This window comes from Mesoplodon densirostris, chromosome 16 (genome assembly GCF_025265405.1).
Source record: "Mesoplodon densirostris isolate mMesDen1 chromosome 16, mMesDen1 primary haplotype, whole genome shotgun sequence".
Lineage (NCBI taxonomy): Eukaryota > Metazoa > Chordata > Mammalia > Artiodactyla > Ziphiidae > Mesoplodon > Mesoplodon densirostris.
Window position 1 is genome coordinate 51805430 of NC_082676.1, and position 20243 is coordinate 51825672.

Sequence of the window (20243 nt, forward strand, 5' to 3'; positions counted from 1 at the left end):
CTCATTTAATCCACCACAGATAGGAACCACTGCCATCATCTCCACTTTACAGATGGAAAAACTGAGGCACCATATGGCCAATTTGTCCAAGGGCATCCAACTCACAAGTAGCAGAATCAGAATTGGGACCACTGCATTCAGAAGACTTGAAACTCACCATTCATTAGCGCCTTATCCCTAACACATCATGTAATCTCACACGTCCATGCCTTTGCTCAGGCCATCTCCTCTACCTGGAAGGCCAACTATTCCTTCTCCCCTTCCCCATAGCCCTTTCCTGATAAACAAATGCTCTTCTTTCAAGACCCACCTTTAACATTACTTCCATTGTAAAACATCCTCCTTTCTGAGGTTAGAAACTGTAAAGATAAAGGAACCAAGATAAAAATAAAGGGCAAAGAATCTGCTCTTGCTGTGACCTGGTGGTAACCTTCCAGAAAGAACCACTGATAAACAAGGGCAAGGAGCTATCCAGTGACAGTGAACAGGCATCTCTGGGCCACATCTAGGTCAGAAGCACTTGATCAAACAACTGATTTGCAAGCCCTTCATTTCTCCTAAATATCTGGGGCAATGGGTGACCCTAGACCAAATCCCCGCATGATCCAGTCTACACGCTGAACCAGTGTGTCCAAAGGACCAGAACTGGGCCTCCCCATAATAAGCCTTCGTCAGCATTCCATGGTGGCCTGGCTGAGAGTTCAACGGGAGTTTACTTGTTGGGCTGAGCCAGCCCTGGCAAAGCCACAGCCTGATATAGAAGATACAGCTGAGGCTGGATTAAAGGAGGCTAGAAAATGAATAGCGGGAGGGCTTCCCTGGTGGTGCAGTGGTTGAGAATCTGCCTGCTAGTGCAGGGGACACGGGTTCGAGCCCTGGTCTGGGAGGATCCCACATGGCACAGAGCACCTGGGCCCATGAGCCACAACTACTGAGCCTGCATGTCTGGAGCCTGTGCTCCGCAGCAAGAGAGGCCGCGATAGTGAGAGGCCCGCGCACTGCGATGAAGAGTGGCCCCCACTTGCCACAACTAGAGAAAGCCCTTGCACAGAAACGAAGATCCAACACAGCAAAAATAAATAAATTAATTAATTAACTCCTACCCCCAACATCTTCTAAAAAAAAAAAAATGAATAGCAGGGAGGGGATGTTTTATAACCAGCTGAGAGGGGGTATATTTAAGGAGGCAAACAAACCAAAGTGGCCCACTTCCACAAGCTTCATTTAATTTATATTTAGCCTTCCCATTCTCAGTAATTGAATGTATTATTTATTTTGGCCAGCAATTGCTGCATGTGGCTTTCAGAAAAACAACAACAGCCTTTTATGGTTTAGCACCACAGCGCTTAGAGACTTGAGCAAAATCATCAGATAAATTATTAAGCATGACGTGGACCCCACACTCCTGCCCGCCCTGCTGCAGCTTCAAGTGCAGGGGAGGTAGAGGAGGAGTGCAGAGCTCTAACACAGGGGGCGCTGACTGCCCACACCGGGGTACCAGTCTGCTCTGATGCTACTTATCTCTGGGTGCGGACCGAGGGCATCCCAGCAGGGAAACTGTCATTCCCAGCTCTCCTCCAGCAGTTCTTGGGAGCAGCAAATCTTTATTTAGCTTAAGAATTTGTTTTGCTTTTTTGAAAACAAGAAATAGCATGAAGCAAGCTGGGAGAAGAAAGATCTAGGCTTGCGGGGCCTCCACATGCAGCTCACAGCTCTGGTACCTGCAGCTCACAACCCATTCCTAATGTTACAGGTGACACCAAACTCAGGGATCCCCACGTGGGTCTACTGACCTTTTTAAGAGGGAACCGGTTTATAAGATTTAAAATTTCCTAACATTAATTTCATCTAATTAATTAAGCTAATCTAATCTTCATTTTGCACATCACTGGGGTTTTGGCAGTGGTTGTTAATTTTTGTTTTGTTTCCTGCAAACCCATCATCCTTACCAAAGCAGGCACTAGGAGAAAGTTCCATGTTTACTGACAAATAATGAGGACATACCTGCTCTTGGGGGACTTGCAGTCCTCGTGGGGAAAGAGGGTGTCCAGACAATAAGTCAACAAACACACACAGTAAGAAAGCATCAGAACAAGGTAAATGCAACGAGGACAAGAGGAGGATGGCACAGAGCGTGACTGGGGAGGTGCAGCTACTTCAGCTAGAGTGGACGGGAAAGGACCCTGGAAGAGGTGAGGCTTGATTCTCATCTCTGGCCTAGTAATTTAAAAAAATGCAAATATCTGGGGGTGAGATCATTCTAGAAAGAGGGAACAGCAAGTGCAAAGGCTCTGAACTGGAAGTCAGCTTGGTATGTTCAAAGAACAGGTAAAAAGCCGGCGTGGCTAAAGCGTGGTGTAAGATGAAGACAGAAGGCCGGAAGGCACTGGACCACATAGAGACTTCAGCCAAGGTGTCTGGTTTAATTCCAAGTGCGCTGGGAGGCTACTAGAGCGCCCAGGAGTCTACAGCAAAACCAAGCGGAGTTTGAAAAGGTTCTTGGATAGTAATCATGTTTGAAGACTTTGGTGACACCGAGGCCTCAGTGGGAAGGACCCTAGCTTCCCACAGCGCTAACCCACCCACCAGCGCACCCTTTGCTGGTGTCCTTCCCTTCCCGGTCTCCCCTCCCCGTCACCCTACTGACATTCACTGGGATCGCCTCCTAAATAAACCACTTGCACGATCCTGGTTCCAGGAGAGCTCTGTACCTCGTACAGAAACGGGTCTTGGGCAGAATTTTTATACCTAATAGCAAGCTGTAGAGAGTCTTCATTCTCTACTGATTAGATTCTATTCCTATATCTCTGGGGTTTTAAACAAATGAACATTGAAAACAACAAATAAAATTGAATCTGCTGTGAATAAGCAGTCCTAACTTCTAAAACTCTCTAGGGATGTCTGAGCCACCTGACCTGGCCTGCCTGAGACAGATTTAGGAAGGTCCTTACAGGAAATTACCCATGCTCTGTAATCTGTCTGACTATAAATGTGTGTGTGTCCGAGGTGCTTCCTACTAAAGAAACAGATTTAAAACTCATCACTTGTTGATCACTTCTTTCTTTCTTTCCTCCTTAAAGGATTCTCTCTACACACTCACACACACATATCCACACACTGCTGAGTCCGCTTTCCTAAGGAGCCAGGAAGTGTCTGAGAGCAGAGGAGAGGAGAGGGTGAGTGATGGGCTCACCTTGGGAGAGGCACTGGTTGGCCAAGGCCACCTGACCAGAATGCAGGTAGAGATTGAGGCGGGTGAAGATTCCCACCAGGGAGGGAATGGTAATGAAGCAGTAGGCAACGCAGGCCTAGAAGAAAGGGGAGAAACAGCAGGTTACACGGCAATGCCATCACAATGGATTAATACTCTTGTTTTCATCCACCATATATTTTCAAGTAAAAACGCTAAAATAATTAATCTCCCCATTAGGAACCCCAATTTCTGCCCCTTGCTTCTGCTGTATTTGCCTCTTTGGGAGGAGGGGGAGGGGCAACCAAGGAGAGTAATGGTGTATGAAAAATAAATCCTCATCCATCGTTGCAGGAAGTAAACAGATAACACCTAATATTTATAAGTTAAAGAAGCGGCTGTTAAAACCAATTAGTTAAAAAATACATAGGTAATTTGAAGAAGAAGTCGCTAAAAAGAGTTTGAGGTAGTTGACGCTGAGGAGAGAGGTATATGGTGACAAAGGGCAGGGTCGGGATGCTTATTTTTCACTGCAATCTTTTTAGTATGATTTTATTTTTAAAGCATGGATATGGATCGCTTTGATAATATTTTGAGCAGCATACTCAAGAAGCAAATTTCTTTCAAAGTTGGGAATTTATCAAGAGGGGAAAAAGGTACTAGGCCTTCCAGTTACAGGCACAAGCCAGAGATAGTTCAGCTGGCACACAAAATTGCAAATCCATTTCTCAACCCCCTCCCCATAACATGTATCAAAATTCAGACTCCTTTGATCATTTCTTTTGAAAACATTAAGAAAAGTGGTCAGTCAGAGATATGCAAGGAAAAATCCAGGAAATCAATACTAAACCACCCTTAATCTTTTTCTGGGAATAGCAATTCAGAAACTTGCAAAAGAAACAGCCCACTGGAGTTCAAAGTCTGTGAGTCTTATCTTTAGAACATACCCGGACAAATGCAGCCGTCTTTCTGGAATGATTTCCTTTCATTACTTTTCTTGTTTCCATTGCCAACCGGTTCACACTCTAGATTAATCAGTAAAATAGAAATGGGAATGAAATGATGGCTGATTCAGATTAACATCTTCCAGAGAGATTTGGACATTAACTGCATGCAAGTCAATGAGAACAAGCTAACTGGAACCAAAACTAGTTAGCACCAAACCCTGAAATGGCAAAGGGGTCATCAGGCCAGATTCAATCTCGGCTTCAGCAAACATCTCCAAGGGACACTCGCTGAGGTAAGTCATGCCTATCAACCGGCGTAATAAATGACCATTTTCTGGTTTAATGAATAGCTAGGGTTCACTTATTCCATTTCCAGAAATCCCACACACTAAGCTTAAGACCTTAGAGATCTTAACAGAAACCTCCAAAACCGGACGCAGACCATACAAAGTAGCTCTGCAACACTAACAATAACCATAAGAACAGTACAATAGCAGCCACATCATCACTTACAGAAAATCAGCTGCTGTTCTAGGAGCTATACGTTCCTAGCTCATTTAATCCTTTTAAGTCTTATATTTAATCCTTATAAATCCTTATATTTAGGTCTGAAGTTTAGTAATGCTACAAAATCTGATAACCAGCAGACAAATACATAAAAAGGTTGTTTTCCTTGAATTTACACGAAGCAATTCAAGGACCTTAGGGAATCTTTACACATATATAAAAAGTTCGGACCTATGGTTCCCAAACTGTATACCATGACACCCCAGGGTGTTGCAGCAAAATCACAGGGGCACCACATTTTTTGGACAACCACAGCAAGGCTCAATGGTTGAACACTATGCAGGGAGCTGTGTGAGGGAGCTCACAGACCATGGTACATTCCTTACGGTCATTTCATATCTTTGCAAAACTGGGTTTTTAGCAGATGCTGTGATAAAAAGCACTGTGCAAAAATTAATGTGGGGAAAAAAATCTATCTGGAACGGGAGATAAAGTAGTGGTGTCCCATCTGATTCCAAGGTTTAAGAAGTTGTGCAGTGTTCAATAGATGCATATACTTTATTAGTAAGTAATTATGATGATTTAAGAATGGAATGAAAATACGTTATTTTTCTTTCAATTTATGTACATTGTTGGTTCAGAGGGCTGTCAAGTTGTTAGGGCACAAATTCTTAAGTTGTTTGAACCTAATTTCTTAATAAACAGAACTGTTATTTCTTCCTTTTGGCCTAAGGGCACCATGAAAAGTTACTGAAAGGCACCATGATCCAAGAAAGCTGGGACTCTGCTTAGGCGACAAGGAATTCTAATGAGGTTAGTATTTCTATAACTAACTAATCAATGCAACTCACTTAACTCTTTGCTGTTGGCACGCAGGAATGAGAATATGCAAATTTCAGAGAAAAAGAGGCCAATAAAACCACTCAAAGGCTGAAGCAAAGTTGCAGATTTTATTAACCTTTGAGAAAACACCTTTCATGCCTTGGGAACAGAAGCAATATGGGGCCAGAAGAATCCCAGATTAAAATTGGTGCATGGCTTGATGATCAATAAATATGTATTGAGAGAACACATGAATGAATGAAAATCCTTACATGAATCAATTGCACAAGAACAGGTTCCAGATTGCAAAACATCGACCTGGCCTCAACGTAAAAACTCAGCTGTTGTTCAAAATCACGGCCAAAGGACACCTAGAATCAAAGAGAAAGATGCTGATGATGTTATCTCCATTGTGAGCACACAATTAGAAAGCTTTTGCCTGAGCTTGTGGGGGCAGGGGAGGTGCTGTGATGACAAGTCACCAAAAATCCCACAGCTATAAATGGTGGCTATCTCAGTCGTATGTAAGCAAACACACACATCCGTGCACTGGAATATACTCTAACTAGACTTCACATTACTTCACCCAGCAGAGAACGGAAACGTTACTATTACCACCTCATCTTCATGACACCGGCATCGTTGTAGAACATAAAAAGACCAAAGGGTATAAAACAGAATCTCAAAATGTAAAGAGGATTTCCCAGGCTAGAAGGAAACCACTGGAAAGGAAATGATGGAATTTTGTTCATCAGCTGTGGCCTTTTCACAGAACACAGATTTGGTGATTGGGAGCCATTTGTCAGAGGGGTTCCCTCATAAGGGCCAAACCCTTCTGCTTCCTGAAGGGGATTCCAACCTCGGCAGCTCACTGGAGGCTGCTAGAGCTATAGATGGATGTTTTTCCACCATTAAAAATCCCCTCTACTCCTATTTCTTCAAATTTATGAACAGCTGGTTGGTAGGACAAACTTTACTGCTACAGCAATCATTTTTGTCTGGAGGAGGTTTAATGTCACAATTTCCATTAGAGCTATCAGGTTTCACATCTTATTTCCTCATATTCTTTTCCATTATAACTTGGTGGCTTTCAGATAAACCCATAAAAGGATAAATACCACGTGATCAGCATATAACTCAAGGGAACAAGAGAGGCACCTGGTAACAGTCATAGGTATTCAGTACATAAAAAGGCTAATCCTGAATTTTCATCAAAATCGGTATTTTACCCATGGTTAAATTGACCCCTGTTGTTGAATGAGTCACATTTTCAAGGTGATTTTCAAAGTGATCTAGTTACTTGCATCTCAGTCAGCTTTTGTCTTGACTTTTCTATTCCAACAGCAGATACTGGCAGCAGTGGGTATTTTAGATTTGTGCCCTGAGAATTAAGGCAAAGGTTGTTCTGGCAGGGATGGACTGGTGGGTTATTCCCAAAGAAGCCTGCGACAATGCCTCCTGCTCTGCTTGTCCCTTCGCAGTGTCCTTGTAGACTCTTCCCATCCAAAGGTGGAATCTGCTTTCCTCCACTTCCAGAGGGCTGGCCCTGGGACTTGCTTTGACCAACAGAATGAAGCAGGAAGCAGCACAGATCACTGTGTGATTTCTGAACCTCCAAAGGCCCTGCAGCTTCTGATTTCGCCCTCACCACACAAGAGCTCACTGAGATGAGTGAATGATGAGAGAATGATGGAGAGAAAGAGGTCACATGGCCGAGAAATAAGCCACCCCAGCCAACAGCCACCACCAAGACCCCAGACACGTGCTCAAGGCTGTCCCGGATCCTCCAGCCCCAGTTCTGCCACACCTCTGACATCATACAGAGCGGCCTGGTTATCCAGCCAACCCACAGAATTCTAAGAATGAATAAAACACTGTTATTTTAAGCCACTAAGTTTGGGGTGAGTTGTCATACAGCACTGGGTAACTAGGACGAATGGAGAGTGAACACTCGGCATTTCTCCCCCCGACCTGACCCCCAAATTGTTTTCACCAGCATCTGATGAGAGCACATCAAGTGCTGCAGGAAGCCCCTTCTCCAGGGAGTTCCCTGGTGGCCTGGGGCTGAGGATTCTGGGCTTTCCCTGCCATGGCCCAGGTTCCATCCCTGGTCAGGGAACTGAGATCCCACAAGCCGCACAGCACGGCCAAAAAATAATAATAAAAAACAGAAAAGAAAAAATGTAAACTGGCTTTATTAAAAAGAAAAAAAAAGGAAGCCCCTTCTCCCACTCCTGGTCCACGTGATTCAGTTGCCCAGGTATGCCTGTCCCCCTAGCCTGGCCGATCTGTGTGTTCATTCTTTCTCACAGCAGCAATTTGCTCAGAGATGAGCTGGTGATCCAAATTAATCCAAAGAGACTCAGCCCCAGGACTTCTGCTGGAGCCCTTCGGGCTGGGCTGCAGAGCTGGAAGGAATGGAAACCCGGAGCTCTTATGGGGAGTGAGCCTGCCTGGGAAGGACGCCAAGAGAGAAGAGCCACGAGCCAAAGACACACACATGGCGGGTCCTGACTACACCACAGAGACCCCAGGTCCAGCTGCTCCTTCTGAGAGGTCTCTTCCTGGACTTTATGTCACATCAGCCAGCAAGTCCCCGGCCACCCTCCCCTTTTTATTTTTTCCTTAAGCCAGTTTGTCTTGGCTCTCCTTGCCCCCAGGGGAGTGCTGGCTAATATAAGTTGTTTTCTAATTTCATCTTATCGCTATAAAAATGAAAAGCACCAGGGAACATAATGTTAACTGCTTTCACCAGAGGAAGGATAAACAATTACATCACATTTCCAAGTGCACTGAAACTTCTTCCCCAATACTTACCATTTTTATAAATCCATTAATCAAATATGCCAGCATTCTTTTCTCATCCTCAAGAGTGAGTGCACTAAAATCAATAATTGTACATAATTAACATTGAGGTGATAAATGAAGGTTTCCAAAGGGAAAAAAAGTATTAGAAGTAAGCAACTTAACAGGTAAGAACATTTTGCATTTTCTAGACTTAAAAAACTTCCATGTATGTGTTTCTTTTGATGAAAATATGTAATCTAAATTAACATTTTCTAATTTCTAATTTCTCTCAAAGATGCTATTCTCAAGATATATTTATTAACAGCAAAAGAGAAGGTAACTCTCTTCTTTGGAATTTGGATAGCAAGGTCCAACTTCAAATTTTGTATTTCAGAGAAATTTCATTCAACATTTTACTATAAAAAGTATAAACATGTAGCAAAGTTGAAATTATACAGTGAACACCAATACACCCTACTATTATCATTTTACAATATTTGCTTTATCATATAACTCTCCATTACTCTCTCCATCCATCAATCTACCTTATTTTGGAGATACAGCTTAAAGTAAATCACAGATCTCAGGTGCTTCTGTTTAATAGCAAATTTAGTATGAATATAAATGAAAAAATGTCAAGTCCTTATAGTTTTGATAATACATGTAAAGGTTTATAAATAGTTCTCCAAATTTATTTTAAAAAATTTTAAGAGCCAAAGACCAAGGCTCCTGTTTATTGGTTTGTTCTAAGGGAAAACAAGTCTGTATTGGCAAAGCCTGCATACTGTCCCCCAATATGCAGTGTCCCCTTCATTCTTTGAGACTACATTTCCCAAACTCCTTTGTAGCTAGGAGTAGTCACATGACAGTTCTGGCCAATGGGATGTGAATGCGAGTGATGTACGAGCCTCCCAAGTTGTGTCCCTAAAAGGAGGGTGCTGTCCTCCAATGCCTGCAGGTTGCAACATGGACACGGTTGAGGTAAGTCACCTCCACCAGGAAGCAAGGACAACACCCCGGAGGAATAGCAGAGCAGTAAGACAAGAAACCTGGGCTCCTGGATGATGTTCTGAAGCAGAGCTACCCCACCCCCACCTTTTGGCTTCACACTTCTCATAAGAGAAATACATCTTCTATTTTGCTTAGGCCAAAACCAATGTCCTACTAATACAAGTACCTTTCTAAATGTTTTTTGTGCCTTTATTTCTATTTTTGTGCAACTAAAGTCTATCAGTTCCATTTATTATAAAAAGTCTGGATATTTTGATTTTGAAAACTACTTGTGAAGTTGAAAGCACAAAGTCATGAAATAAAGATTCTAAAATTCAGGGGAAAAGAAATACAATTCATCTTTGTTGATGGTTAAGTTCCAAAACAATTTTCTCATTTCTTGTAACATTTTCCTGTGAATCAAGCTGCTGTGTTTAAAAATTCTTTGGGGACCAAAATTTCTGCCACGAATAAGCAGGAATTGCCTCAAACACAGTCAAATGGAAACATGTAATAAAAAAGAAAAAAAGATAAGACAAATAAAACTAGAAAGCAAAGGAGATAATTTGGCTTTTGACCCAAAGGTAAGGCCCACGGGTAGGTCTGACCCTCAAGTATACTCAACAAACTAAAGTCCTTCATGTAAGGAATATAAGCAATTTTATTTGAATTTTAAATAATTGGCTAATATTGAGAAAAAACTTAAAGGCTATGTTACTGGATGAGTGAACTCATTATTATACTATCTGCTGCTCTCAGAAATCTCCAGGAGACATGGAGTATGAGTTCACTTGGATGAAACCAGCCTTTTCCTCCCAACAGAAATCCCTTTGTAAAAACATCTGCCATCTCATTTTCTCAGGAAGGTTACCCTCAGCTCAGCCTCCCTTCTCCCCTGGACTGGAATGTCCTTGTTAACATGTATCTTAATAGACTCCATAAAATAATATTATTCACAGTGGCAGCTTAAAGCAGTAATTCCCTAATGTACTATTATGTGGCATTAAGACCCAATCCAGGCTCGTTTCAGCCTTAAACATGGCTTACTTCACAGAGTCATGCATGGTCTTGCAAACGTGCAAAAGGGCGTTCAGAATGACGGGGTCCTTAGTGGGCTCTTGCTGATGCCTAGAAGACATTTAGATAACAGTAAAAGCCATGTCCACTGAGACGACAGAAAGCACAGATTTAGTTCTCATCTACGATACATATGTGAGAAGCAGTAAATTATCTGGTTGGCATTTAACATGGCCCAGATCACCAGCAATGGACAATGATCTAGTTTTCTCTTAATTCTCCTTTAAGTAACAAGTTTGCTCTTCTAACATATCATAACTTCTCCTAACTACAAAATCATGGTAAAACTGATACATTTCCTAAGCCAGGCAAAGGGCAAATCTGTTTTCTTACCGTGTTTCTTGAATTTCTAAAGCTGTCCCAACAACCTGTCCATAACTGTGTTAAGTGCCAGGCAAAATTATTAATTTGGTTTCTCAAATAACGTAAAAGGACACGCTCTTATAACAAATCTTTTTTTTTTTTTGGCGCACCACGTGCCACATGGGACCTTAGTTCCCCAAGCAGGGATGGAACCTACACCCCCTACAGTGGAAGCATGGAATCTCTCTCTCTCTTTTTTTAATATTTATTTATCTAACTATCTACTAGGCTGCATCAGGTCTTAGCTGTGGCACACAGGACCTTCACTGCGGCATTTGGGATCTTTATTTTATTTTTATTTATTATTATTATTTTTTTGCTGTACGCGGGCCTCTCACTGTTGTGGCCTCTCCCATTGCGGAGCACAGGCTCCGGACGCGCAGGCTCAGCGGCCATGGCTCACGGACCCAGCCGCTCCGCGGCATGTGGAATCTTCCCGGACCAGGGCACGAACCCGTGTCCCCTGCATCGGCAGGCGGACTCTCAACCACTGCACCACCAGGGAAGCCCTCGGGATCTTTAGTTGCAGCATGCAGGATCTAGTTCCTCGACTAGGTATTGAACCTGGGTCCCCTAAATTGGAAGCATGGAATCTTACCCACTGGACCACCAGGGAAGTCCCAACAAATCTTTATGTAAGTAAAGTAGGTATACTTGTTTCAAGCATATGGAATTAACCTTCTAGAAAGGTAATACAAGGAAAGCTTAAAACATACATTCCAGCAACTTCTAACTCAATTTTCCAAACTCTGGTTACTTGAGCTCCATCTTAACATATTTTTTTAATCACATCTATGTACTTAATATTTAAAGGGACTTGAACTTTTAACATAACCTTGTCCTAAAGAATAATACATTTGAAGTCACTGATTAAACTAGTTATATATTATCTAACATACTTTAAATACACGTTTTAAAATAAAAATAAAAATCTCTCTTCCATGTACCACCTGAAAGTATTTCATGTACCATCAGCAGTAGGCAGTTTTGGGAAAACAGATTTAATCAATAAAATGAAAGGAACTAAGTTGAAAACTGATCACAAATCTACACATTAAAGATAGAAACCTTTCTAGCTCTGGTATCTTGAGAAGAATGACTTTATCTTTTAAAATGACACTTCCTAAATAGTACATCAATAGATTGCTCCTTCCCAAATCACAGGAGTGAGATATGGGTGATGGTCAGGCTCTGTTAACATTTATTATTTTGTCTTCTTAAGCTAATTATAAACTTTTATCATGACTGATCCTTTTAATGTGGTTTTTCTCTCAATGTTATTTTAGGTATAAATATATCACTACATCAGAGGCCCTCAAAATGCATAAATTGATTTCTTAGCAACAGGCTTCACAAGGGCAGCAGGAATTGAAGCTTCTGATTACATCATGTTACACTTACTTGATAAAAACTTCCATGATGCATTTGCAAACCTCCACCCGCACACTCTCTTTTTGGAACATGTCCAGAAATGGCAGAAATTTCTCCTAAAAAAAATAATAAAAGCACTCTACCTGCAATTTACACAAGTTACTGGAAGGAATTTGTGGGTTACTTTTTCTTTGAAGGGCAAAACAGAGGAAGAGTTGTTCATCTTTCTAGGCAGATCTGATCAGGATTCACATGAAAGCAAGGAGAGAACTCTGAGGATTTTAAAACTATTACTATTAAAACAAATAGCACATGCCCAAGGACCAGGGCTGGGACCAGTTAACATTTTGGTGAATCATCTGGACAACCTTTAGAAGAGCATAAGCTCTTCTTGGTAGCAGAAGGCAAAGGAGGCTTCAATCTTTTAATGATTGTATAGAGGAACAGAGAAAGAAGAGTCAGAGTTGTTCAGAGCAGCTTCTGCAACCTGACTCCTCATTCAGTGGCTGTGTGACCTTAAGCAAGTTACTCCACCTCTTCCAGCATCAGTTTCCTCATCTGTAAAGTGGGACTCATTACTACTCGTGCCTTCCCAGTGGTGTTCTGAAAATGATCTGAGGCAATCCATGTAAAGTCAATAGAAAAAATCAACAAAACTAAAAGCTGGTTCTTTGAAAAGATAAACAAAATTGATAAACCTTTAGCCAGACTCATCAAGAAAAAATGGGAGAGGGCCCAAATCAGTAACATTAGAAAAGAAAAAGAAGTTACAACTGATACCACAGAAATACAAAGAATCATAAGGGACTACTACAGCAACTACATGCCAACAAAACAGACAATCTAGAAGAAATGGAAAAATTCTTATAAAGGTACAATCTCCTAAGAGTGAACCAATAAGAAATAGAAAATATAAAACAGACCAATTACAGGTACTAAAATTGATCTGTGATTTAAAAACTCCCAACAAACAAAAGTCTAGGACCAGATGGCTTCACAGGCAAATTCTATCAAACATTTAGAGAGGAGTTAATAAACTATTCCAAAAAATTGACTCATTCTATGAGGCCACCATCACCCTGATACCAAAATCAGACAAAGATACCATCAAAAAGAAAATTACAGGCCAATATCACTGATGAACATAGATGCAAAAATCCTCAACAAAATACTGAATACTAGCAAACTGAATCCAACAGTACATTAAAAAGATCATACACCATGAACAAATGGGATCATTATCCCAAGGACGCAAGGATTTTTCAATATCCACAAGTCAAGCAGTGTGATACACCACATTAATAAATTGAAGAATGAAAACCACTATGATCATCTCGATAGATGCAGAAAAAGCTTTTGATAAAATTCAACATCCATTTATGATAAAAACTCTCCAGAAAGTGGGTATAGAGGGGACCTACCTCAACATAATAAATGCCATATATGACAAACCCACAGCTAACATCATACTCAATGGTGAAAAGCTGAAAGCATTTCCTCTAAGATCAGGAACAAGACAAGGATGTCCACTCTCACCACTTTTATTCAACATAGTTTTGAAGTGCTAGCCACAGCAATCAGAGAAGGAAAAGAAACAAAAGGAACCCAAATTGGAAAAGAAGAAGTAAAACTCACTGTTTGCAGATGACATGATACTATACATAGAAAACCCCAAAGACATTACTGGAAAACTACTAGAGCTTGCTCATCAATAAATTCGGTAAAGTTGCAGGATACAAAATTAATACATAGGGATCTGTTGCATTTCTATACACTAACAATGAAAGGTCAGAAAGAGAAACTAAGGCAACAATCCCATTTACCATTGCATCAAAAAGAATAAAATGCCTAGGAATAAACTTACCTAAGCAGGCAAAAGACCTGTACTCCAAAAACTTTAAGATGCTGATGAAAGAAATAAAAAATGACACAAACAAATGGAAAGATATATACCATGTTCTTGGATTGGAAGAATCAATGTTGTCAAAACAACTATATTACCCAAGGAAACCTACAGATTCAATGCAATTCCTATCAAATTACCAACTGCATTTTTCACAGAACTAGAAAGAAATTTTAAATTTGCATGGAAATACAAAAGACCCGAATATCCAAAGCAATCTTGAGAAAGAAAAACGGACCTGGAGGAATCAGGCTCCCTGATTTCAGACTATACTACAAAGCTACAGTAATCAAGTCAGTATGGTACTGGCACAAAAACCGAAATACAGATCAATGGAACAGGATAGAAAGCCCAGAGATAAACCCACAAACATATGGTCAATTAATCTACAAAAAAGGAGGCAAGGATATACAATGGAAAAAAGACAGTCTCTTCAATAAGTGGTGCTGGAAAAACTGGACAGCTACATGCAAAGAATGAAATTAGAACATCCTCTAACACCATACACAAAAATAAACTCAAAACAGATTAAAGACCTAAATGTAAGACCAGATACTATAACACTTCTAGAGGAAAATGTAGGCAAGACACTCTTTGTCATAAATTGCCACAGTATCTTTTTGGATCTGCCTCCTAGAGTGATGGAAATAAAAACAAAAATAAACAAATGGAACCTAATTAAACTTAAAAAGCTTTTGCATAGCAAAGGAAACAATAAACAAAACAAAAAGACAACCTACAGAATGGGACAAAATATTTGCAAATGATGTGACTAACAAGGGATTAATCTTCAAAATATACAAAACAGCTCATACAGCTCAGTATTAAAAAATCAGCCCAATCAAAAAATAAGCAGAAGATCTAAAATGACATTTCTCCAAAGAACATGTACAGATGGCCAAAAGGCACACGAAAAGATGCTCAACATTGTTAATTATTAGAGAAATGCAAATCAAAACTACAATGATGTGTCACCTCACACCCAAAAGAATGGCCATAATCAAAAAGTCTACAAATAATAAACGCTGGAGAGGGTGTGAAGAAAAAGGAACCCTCCTATAGTGCTGGTGGGAATGTAAATTGGTACAGACACTATGGAGAAGAGTATGGGGGTTCCTTAAAAAACTAAAAACAGAGCTACCATATGATCCAGCAATTCCTCTCCTGGGCATATATCCAGAGAAAAACATAATTCGAAAAGATACATGCACCCCAATAGCAGCACTATCTACAACAGCCAAGATGTGGAAGCAACCTAAGTGTCCACTGACAGATGAATGGATAAATAAGATGTGGTGCATATGTATATACGTGTACACACACACACACACACACACACACACACACACACAATGGAATATTACTCAGCCATAAAAAAGAATGAAATAATGCCATTTGCAACAACATGGATGGACCTAGAGATTATCATACTAAGTGAAGTAAGCCAGACAGAGAAATATCATAGGATATTGCTTGTATGTAGAATCTAAAAAAAGGATACAAATGAACTTATTTACAAAACAGAAACAGACTCACAGACATAGAAACTTATGGTTACCAAAGGGGAGTAGGTGAGAGGGATAAATTAGGAGTTTGGGATTAAAATATACACACTACTATATATAAAATAGATAACCAACAAGGACCTACTGTATAGCACAGGGAACTATACTCAGTATCTTGTAATAACCTATAATGGAAGAGAATGTAAAAAAAGAATATATATTTATATATACGTATAACTGAATCACCTTGCTGTACACCCGAAACTAACACAACATTGTAAATCAACTATATTTCAATAAAAATTAAAGAAAAAAAAAAGTTCTAGCTCAGTGCTTGGGGCGTGGCAAAAGTCCAATAAATATCAGCCTTTATTATTATTTTGTTTGTTTGTTTGTTTTTTGCGGTACGCAGGCCACTGTTGTGGCCTCTCCCATTGCAGAGCACAGGCTCCGGACGCGCAGGCCCAGCGGCCATGGCTCACGGGCCCAGCCGCTCCACGGCCTGTGGGATCTTCCCGGACCGGGGTACGAACCCATGTCCCCTGCATCGGCAGGCGGACTCTCAACCAACCACTGTGCCACCAGGGAAGCCCCCAGCCTTTATTATTAAATAAACAAAAGCTTACAGTCCTGTGAGAGTACTGGAAATGGAAGCAGAAAGAGGGAAAAGGAAAGTTGAGGGCAGGGCAGAGAGTGTTACTACACAGAGAATCACCTAGATTTGTATGTGACCAGGGCACTGCAGCAAATGAGAAGGTTGTCACAGGATATTTTAAATTTTTGAGGGAAATATAAGAAATCTCAACTCTGTCAGACACTGAGACAACTATTAGCTTGATGTATATCATAGTTTCAACATTACATTGTGTGATAAAAAGCGGGTACCATGCAAAAATCAATGAGGAAGAGAATGTCCAATTTGATTCCAAGGTTTGAGAAGTTGTGTGAAACCCAGTAAGTACACATATCCCATAGTAAGTAATGAATGAAATAAAGACAATATTTTTCTATCAGTCTATGTGTATTATTTTCTCAAGTAATGCTTAAGTTGTCATGACATAAATATTTAAATTGTTCAAACCTTACTAATTTTTTTTAATAAAAAACGGAACTGTTAAGTATTTCTCTTGGTCTAGGACACCATGAAAAAATTACTGAGACACTAAAGGAACCTCTGAGTCAGATACAAAATTCCAAAGATAGTTAAGGAAAGTTACTTACCACTGAAAAAAGAACTGAGAAATCATGGAAGTGTGCAATTACTTTCTTAATTATTGACTGAAGCTGCAAAACAAAATGAAAAATACATCTTTAATAAAACTTCGATATTTTTAAAAAGGCAACCCTGCCCATAGTTTGCAATCACAGTTACAATAAGGGAAACCTAGATTACACAAGGAACAGGGAATTACTGGGTTAGGTTAAACCTAGTCTCAATCTGAGTTTGCCCATCTTACTCTAGTCTTGGAGAAACAACTTGGCCTCAGTCTTCTCTTCTGTAACACTGGAGAGCAAAACAGTATCTCGCTCATTGTGAGGATTAAATGGGATGGTTTGCTTACAGTGTTTAGAGCAATGCCTGCCCTTCAAAGCTCTCCGTTCAAATCAGATATGAATATTCAAGAGGTGGGCAAACGTTTTCTATACAGGGCCATACAGTCACCACAACTACTCAACTCTGCTGCTGTAGCTGGAAAGCAGTCACTGACAATGTGTAAACAGAGGGGTGTGGCTGGGTTCCGATAAAACTTTATTCACAGCAGGTTGTGGGCTACATGGGCCGTGGTTTACAGATCCCTATTCTAGCCCATGGTGGTCCTGTGTTTTTCTTTTTCTTTTTTTTTTTTTTTTTTTGCGGTACGCAGGCCTCTCACTGTTGTGGCCTCTCCCATTGCGGAGCACAGGCTCCAGACGCGCAGGCTCAGCAGCCATGGCTCACGGGCTCAGCCGCTCCGTGGCATGTGGGATCCTCCCAGACCGGGGCACGAACCTGTGTCCCCTGCATCGGCAGGTGGACTCTCAACCACTGCGCCACCAGGGAAGCCCCGGTCCTGTGTTTTCTGACTACTTCAGTGGAGAGGCACTGGACTGAGTTTGTCAGTGGGGTCAAAGGCCATGGCATTACCCGAGGATGGCGGCAGCACAGTCTGTGAGGTCTTTCCTAGATGGCCAGGGACTGATGTCTACCACCCCTCACCCTGACATGCACAGAGTCCTGTTCACAGTGCCTCAGCACGGGAGAACCAAGGAGGCCTTTCCTCTACATAAAATTGCGGCCAGGAGAGAAGCCTACCCCCACGTCCTGCCTGCGAAAGCCACACACAATGGGGTGTCACTCTAGGCCTTGCTTCAGACATTGCAAGGAAAACCAGCCTTATTTGGACCACCAGCAAAACTACTGCCATTGAGAAGCTACCCAGGACTGAAGCCGTGTGTCTGACAGGGTCTTGGTGTTCTGGCTGGGTGTCCAGCCTGAGCCTCTGAGATGGGAGAGCCGAGTTCGGGACATTAGACCACCAGAGACCTCCCAGCTCCACATAATATCAAAAGGCGAAAGCTCTTCCAGAGATCTCCATCTCAATGCTAAGACCCAGCTCCACTCAACGACCAGCAAGATCCAGTGCTGGACACCCTGCACCAAACAACTATCAAGACAGGAACATACCCCACCCATTAGCAGACAGGCTGCCTAAAATCATAAGTTCATAGACACCCCAAAACACACCACCAAACGTGGTCCTGCCCACCAGAAAGACAAGATACAGCCTCATCCACCAGAACACAGGCACTCGTCCCCTCCACCAGGAAGCCTATACAACCCACTGAAACAACCTTACCCACTGGGGGCAGACACCAAAAACAACAGGAACTACGAACCTGCAGGCTGAGAAAAGGAGACCCCAAACACAGTAAGATAAGCAAAATGAGAAGACAGAGAGACACACAGCAGATGAAAGAGCAAGGTAAAAACCCACCAGACCAAACAAATGAAGAGGAAATAGACAGTCTACCTGAAAAAGAATTCAAAGTAATGATAGTGAAGATGATCCAAAATCTTGGAAACAGAATGGAGAAAATACAAGAAACGTTTAACAAGGACTTAGAGGAACTAAAGAGCAAACAAACAGTGATGAACAACACAATAAATGCAATTAAAAATTCTCTAGAAGGAATCAATAGCAGAATAACTGAGGCACAAGTACGGATAAGTGACCTGGAAGACAAAATAGTGGAAATAACTACCACAGAGCAGAGTAAAGAAAAAAGAATGAAAAGAATTGAGGACAGTCTCAGAGACCTCTGGGACATTAAATGCACCAACATTCAAATTATAGGGGTCCCAGAAGAAGAAGAGAAAAAGAAAGGGACTGAGAAAATATTTGAAGAGATTATAGTTGAAAACTTCCCTAATATGGGAAAGGAAATAGTCAATCAAGTCCAGGAGGCACAGAGAGTCCCATACAGAATAAATCCAAGGAGAAATATGCCAAGACACATATTAATCAAACTGTCAAAAATTAAACACAAAGAAATCATATTAAAAGCAGCAAGGGAAAAGCAACAAATAACATAAAAGGGAATCCCCATAAGGTTAACAGCTGATCTTTCAGCAGAAACTCTGCAAGCCAGAAGGGAGTGGCAGGACATACTTAAAGTGATGAAAGGGAAAAACCTACAACCAAGATTACTCTACCCAGCAAGGATCTCATTCAGATTCGACGCAGAAATTAAAACCTTTACAGACAAGCAAAAGCTAAGAGAATTCAGCACCACCAAAACACCTTTACAACAAATGCTAAAGGAACTTCTCTAGGCAGGAAACACAAGAGAAGGAAAAGACCTACAATAACAAACCCAAAACAATTAAGAAAATGGTAATAGGAACATACATATTGATAATTATCTTAAATGTAAATAGATTAAATGCTCCAAGCAAAAGACACAGACTGGCTGAATACATACAAAAACAAGACCTGTATATATGCTGTCTACAAGAGACCCACTTCAGGCCCAGGGACACATACAGACTGAAAGTGAGGGAACGGCAAAAGATATTCCATGCAAATGGAAATCAAAAGAAAACTGGAGTAGCAATTCTCATATCAGACAAAATAGACTTTAAAATAGATACAATTACAAGAGACAAAGAAGGACACTACATAATGATCAAGGGACCAATCCAAGAAGATGTAACAATTGTAAATATTTATGCACCCAACATAGGAGCACTTCAGTATATAAGGCAAATGCTAACAGCCATAAAAGGGGAAATTGACAGTAACACAATAATACTAGGGGACATTAACACCTCACTTTCACCAATGGACAGATCATCCAGAATGAAAATAAATAAGAAAACACAAGCTTTAAACACCACATTAAACAAGATGGACATAATTGATATTTATAGGACATTCCATCCAAAAACAACAGAATACACTTTCTTCTCAAGTGCTCATGGAACATTCTCCAGGATAGATCATATCTTGGGTCACAAATCAAGCCTTGGTAAATTTAAGAAAATTGAAATTGTATCAAGTATCTTTTCCAACCACAATGCTATGAGACTAGATATCAATTACAGGAAAAAAAAACATAAAAAATACAAACACATGGAGCCTAAACAATACACTACTAAATAACCAAGAGATCACTGAAGAAATCAAAGAGGAAATCAAAAAATATCTAGGAACAAATGACAATGAAAACACGATGACCCAAAACCTATGGGATGCAGCAAAAGCAGTTCTATGAGGGAAGCTTATGGCAATACAATCCTA

General features: G+C 40.9%; 1 protein-coding gene across 2 annotated transcripts in view; it reads right to left on the reverse strand.

Moving 5' to 3' along the window:
* The window catches only part of VPS35L (VPS35 endosomal protein sorting factor like), a 125362-nt gene that overhangs the window by 37288 nt on the left and 67831 nt on the right, over window positions 1-20243 (reverse strand). For both annotated transcript variants that reach the window (XM_060077719.1, XM_060077718.1), the window contains exons 20-26: window positions 16684-16746; window positions 12085-12170; window positions 10291-10371; window positions 8284-8347; window positions 5739-5837; window positions 4138-4215; window positions 3194-3308 (exon numbers count right to left, since the gene is read on the reverse strand). In XM_060077719.1, the coding sequence (XP_059933702.1) occupies window positions 3194-3308; window positions 4138-4215; window positions 5739-5837; window positions 8284-8347; window positions 10291-10371; window positions 12085-12170; window positions 16684-16746 (586 nt within the window). The remainder of the gene's footprint in view (window positions 1-3193; window positions 3309-4137; window positions 4216-5738; window positions 5838-8283; window positions 8348-10290; window positions 10372-12084; window positions 12171-16683; window positions 16747-20243) is intronic.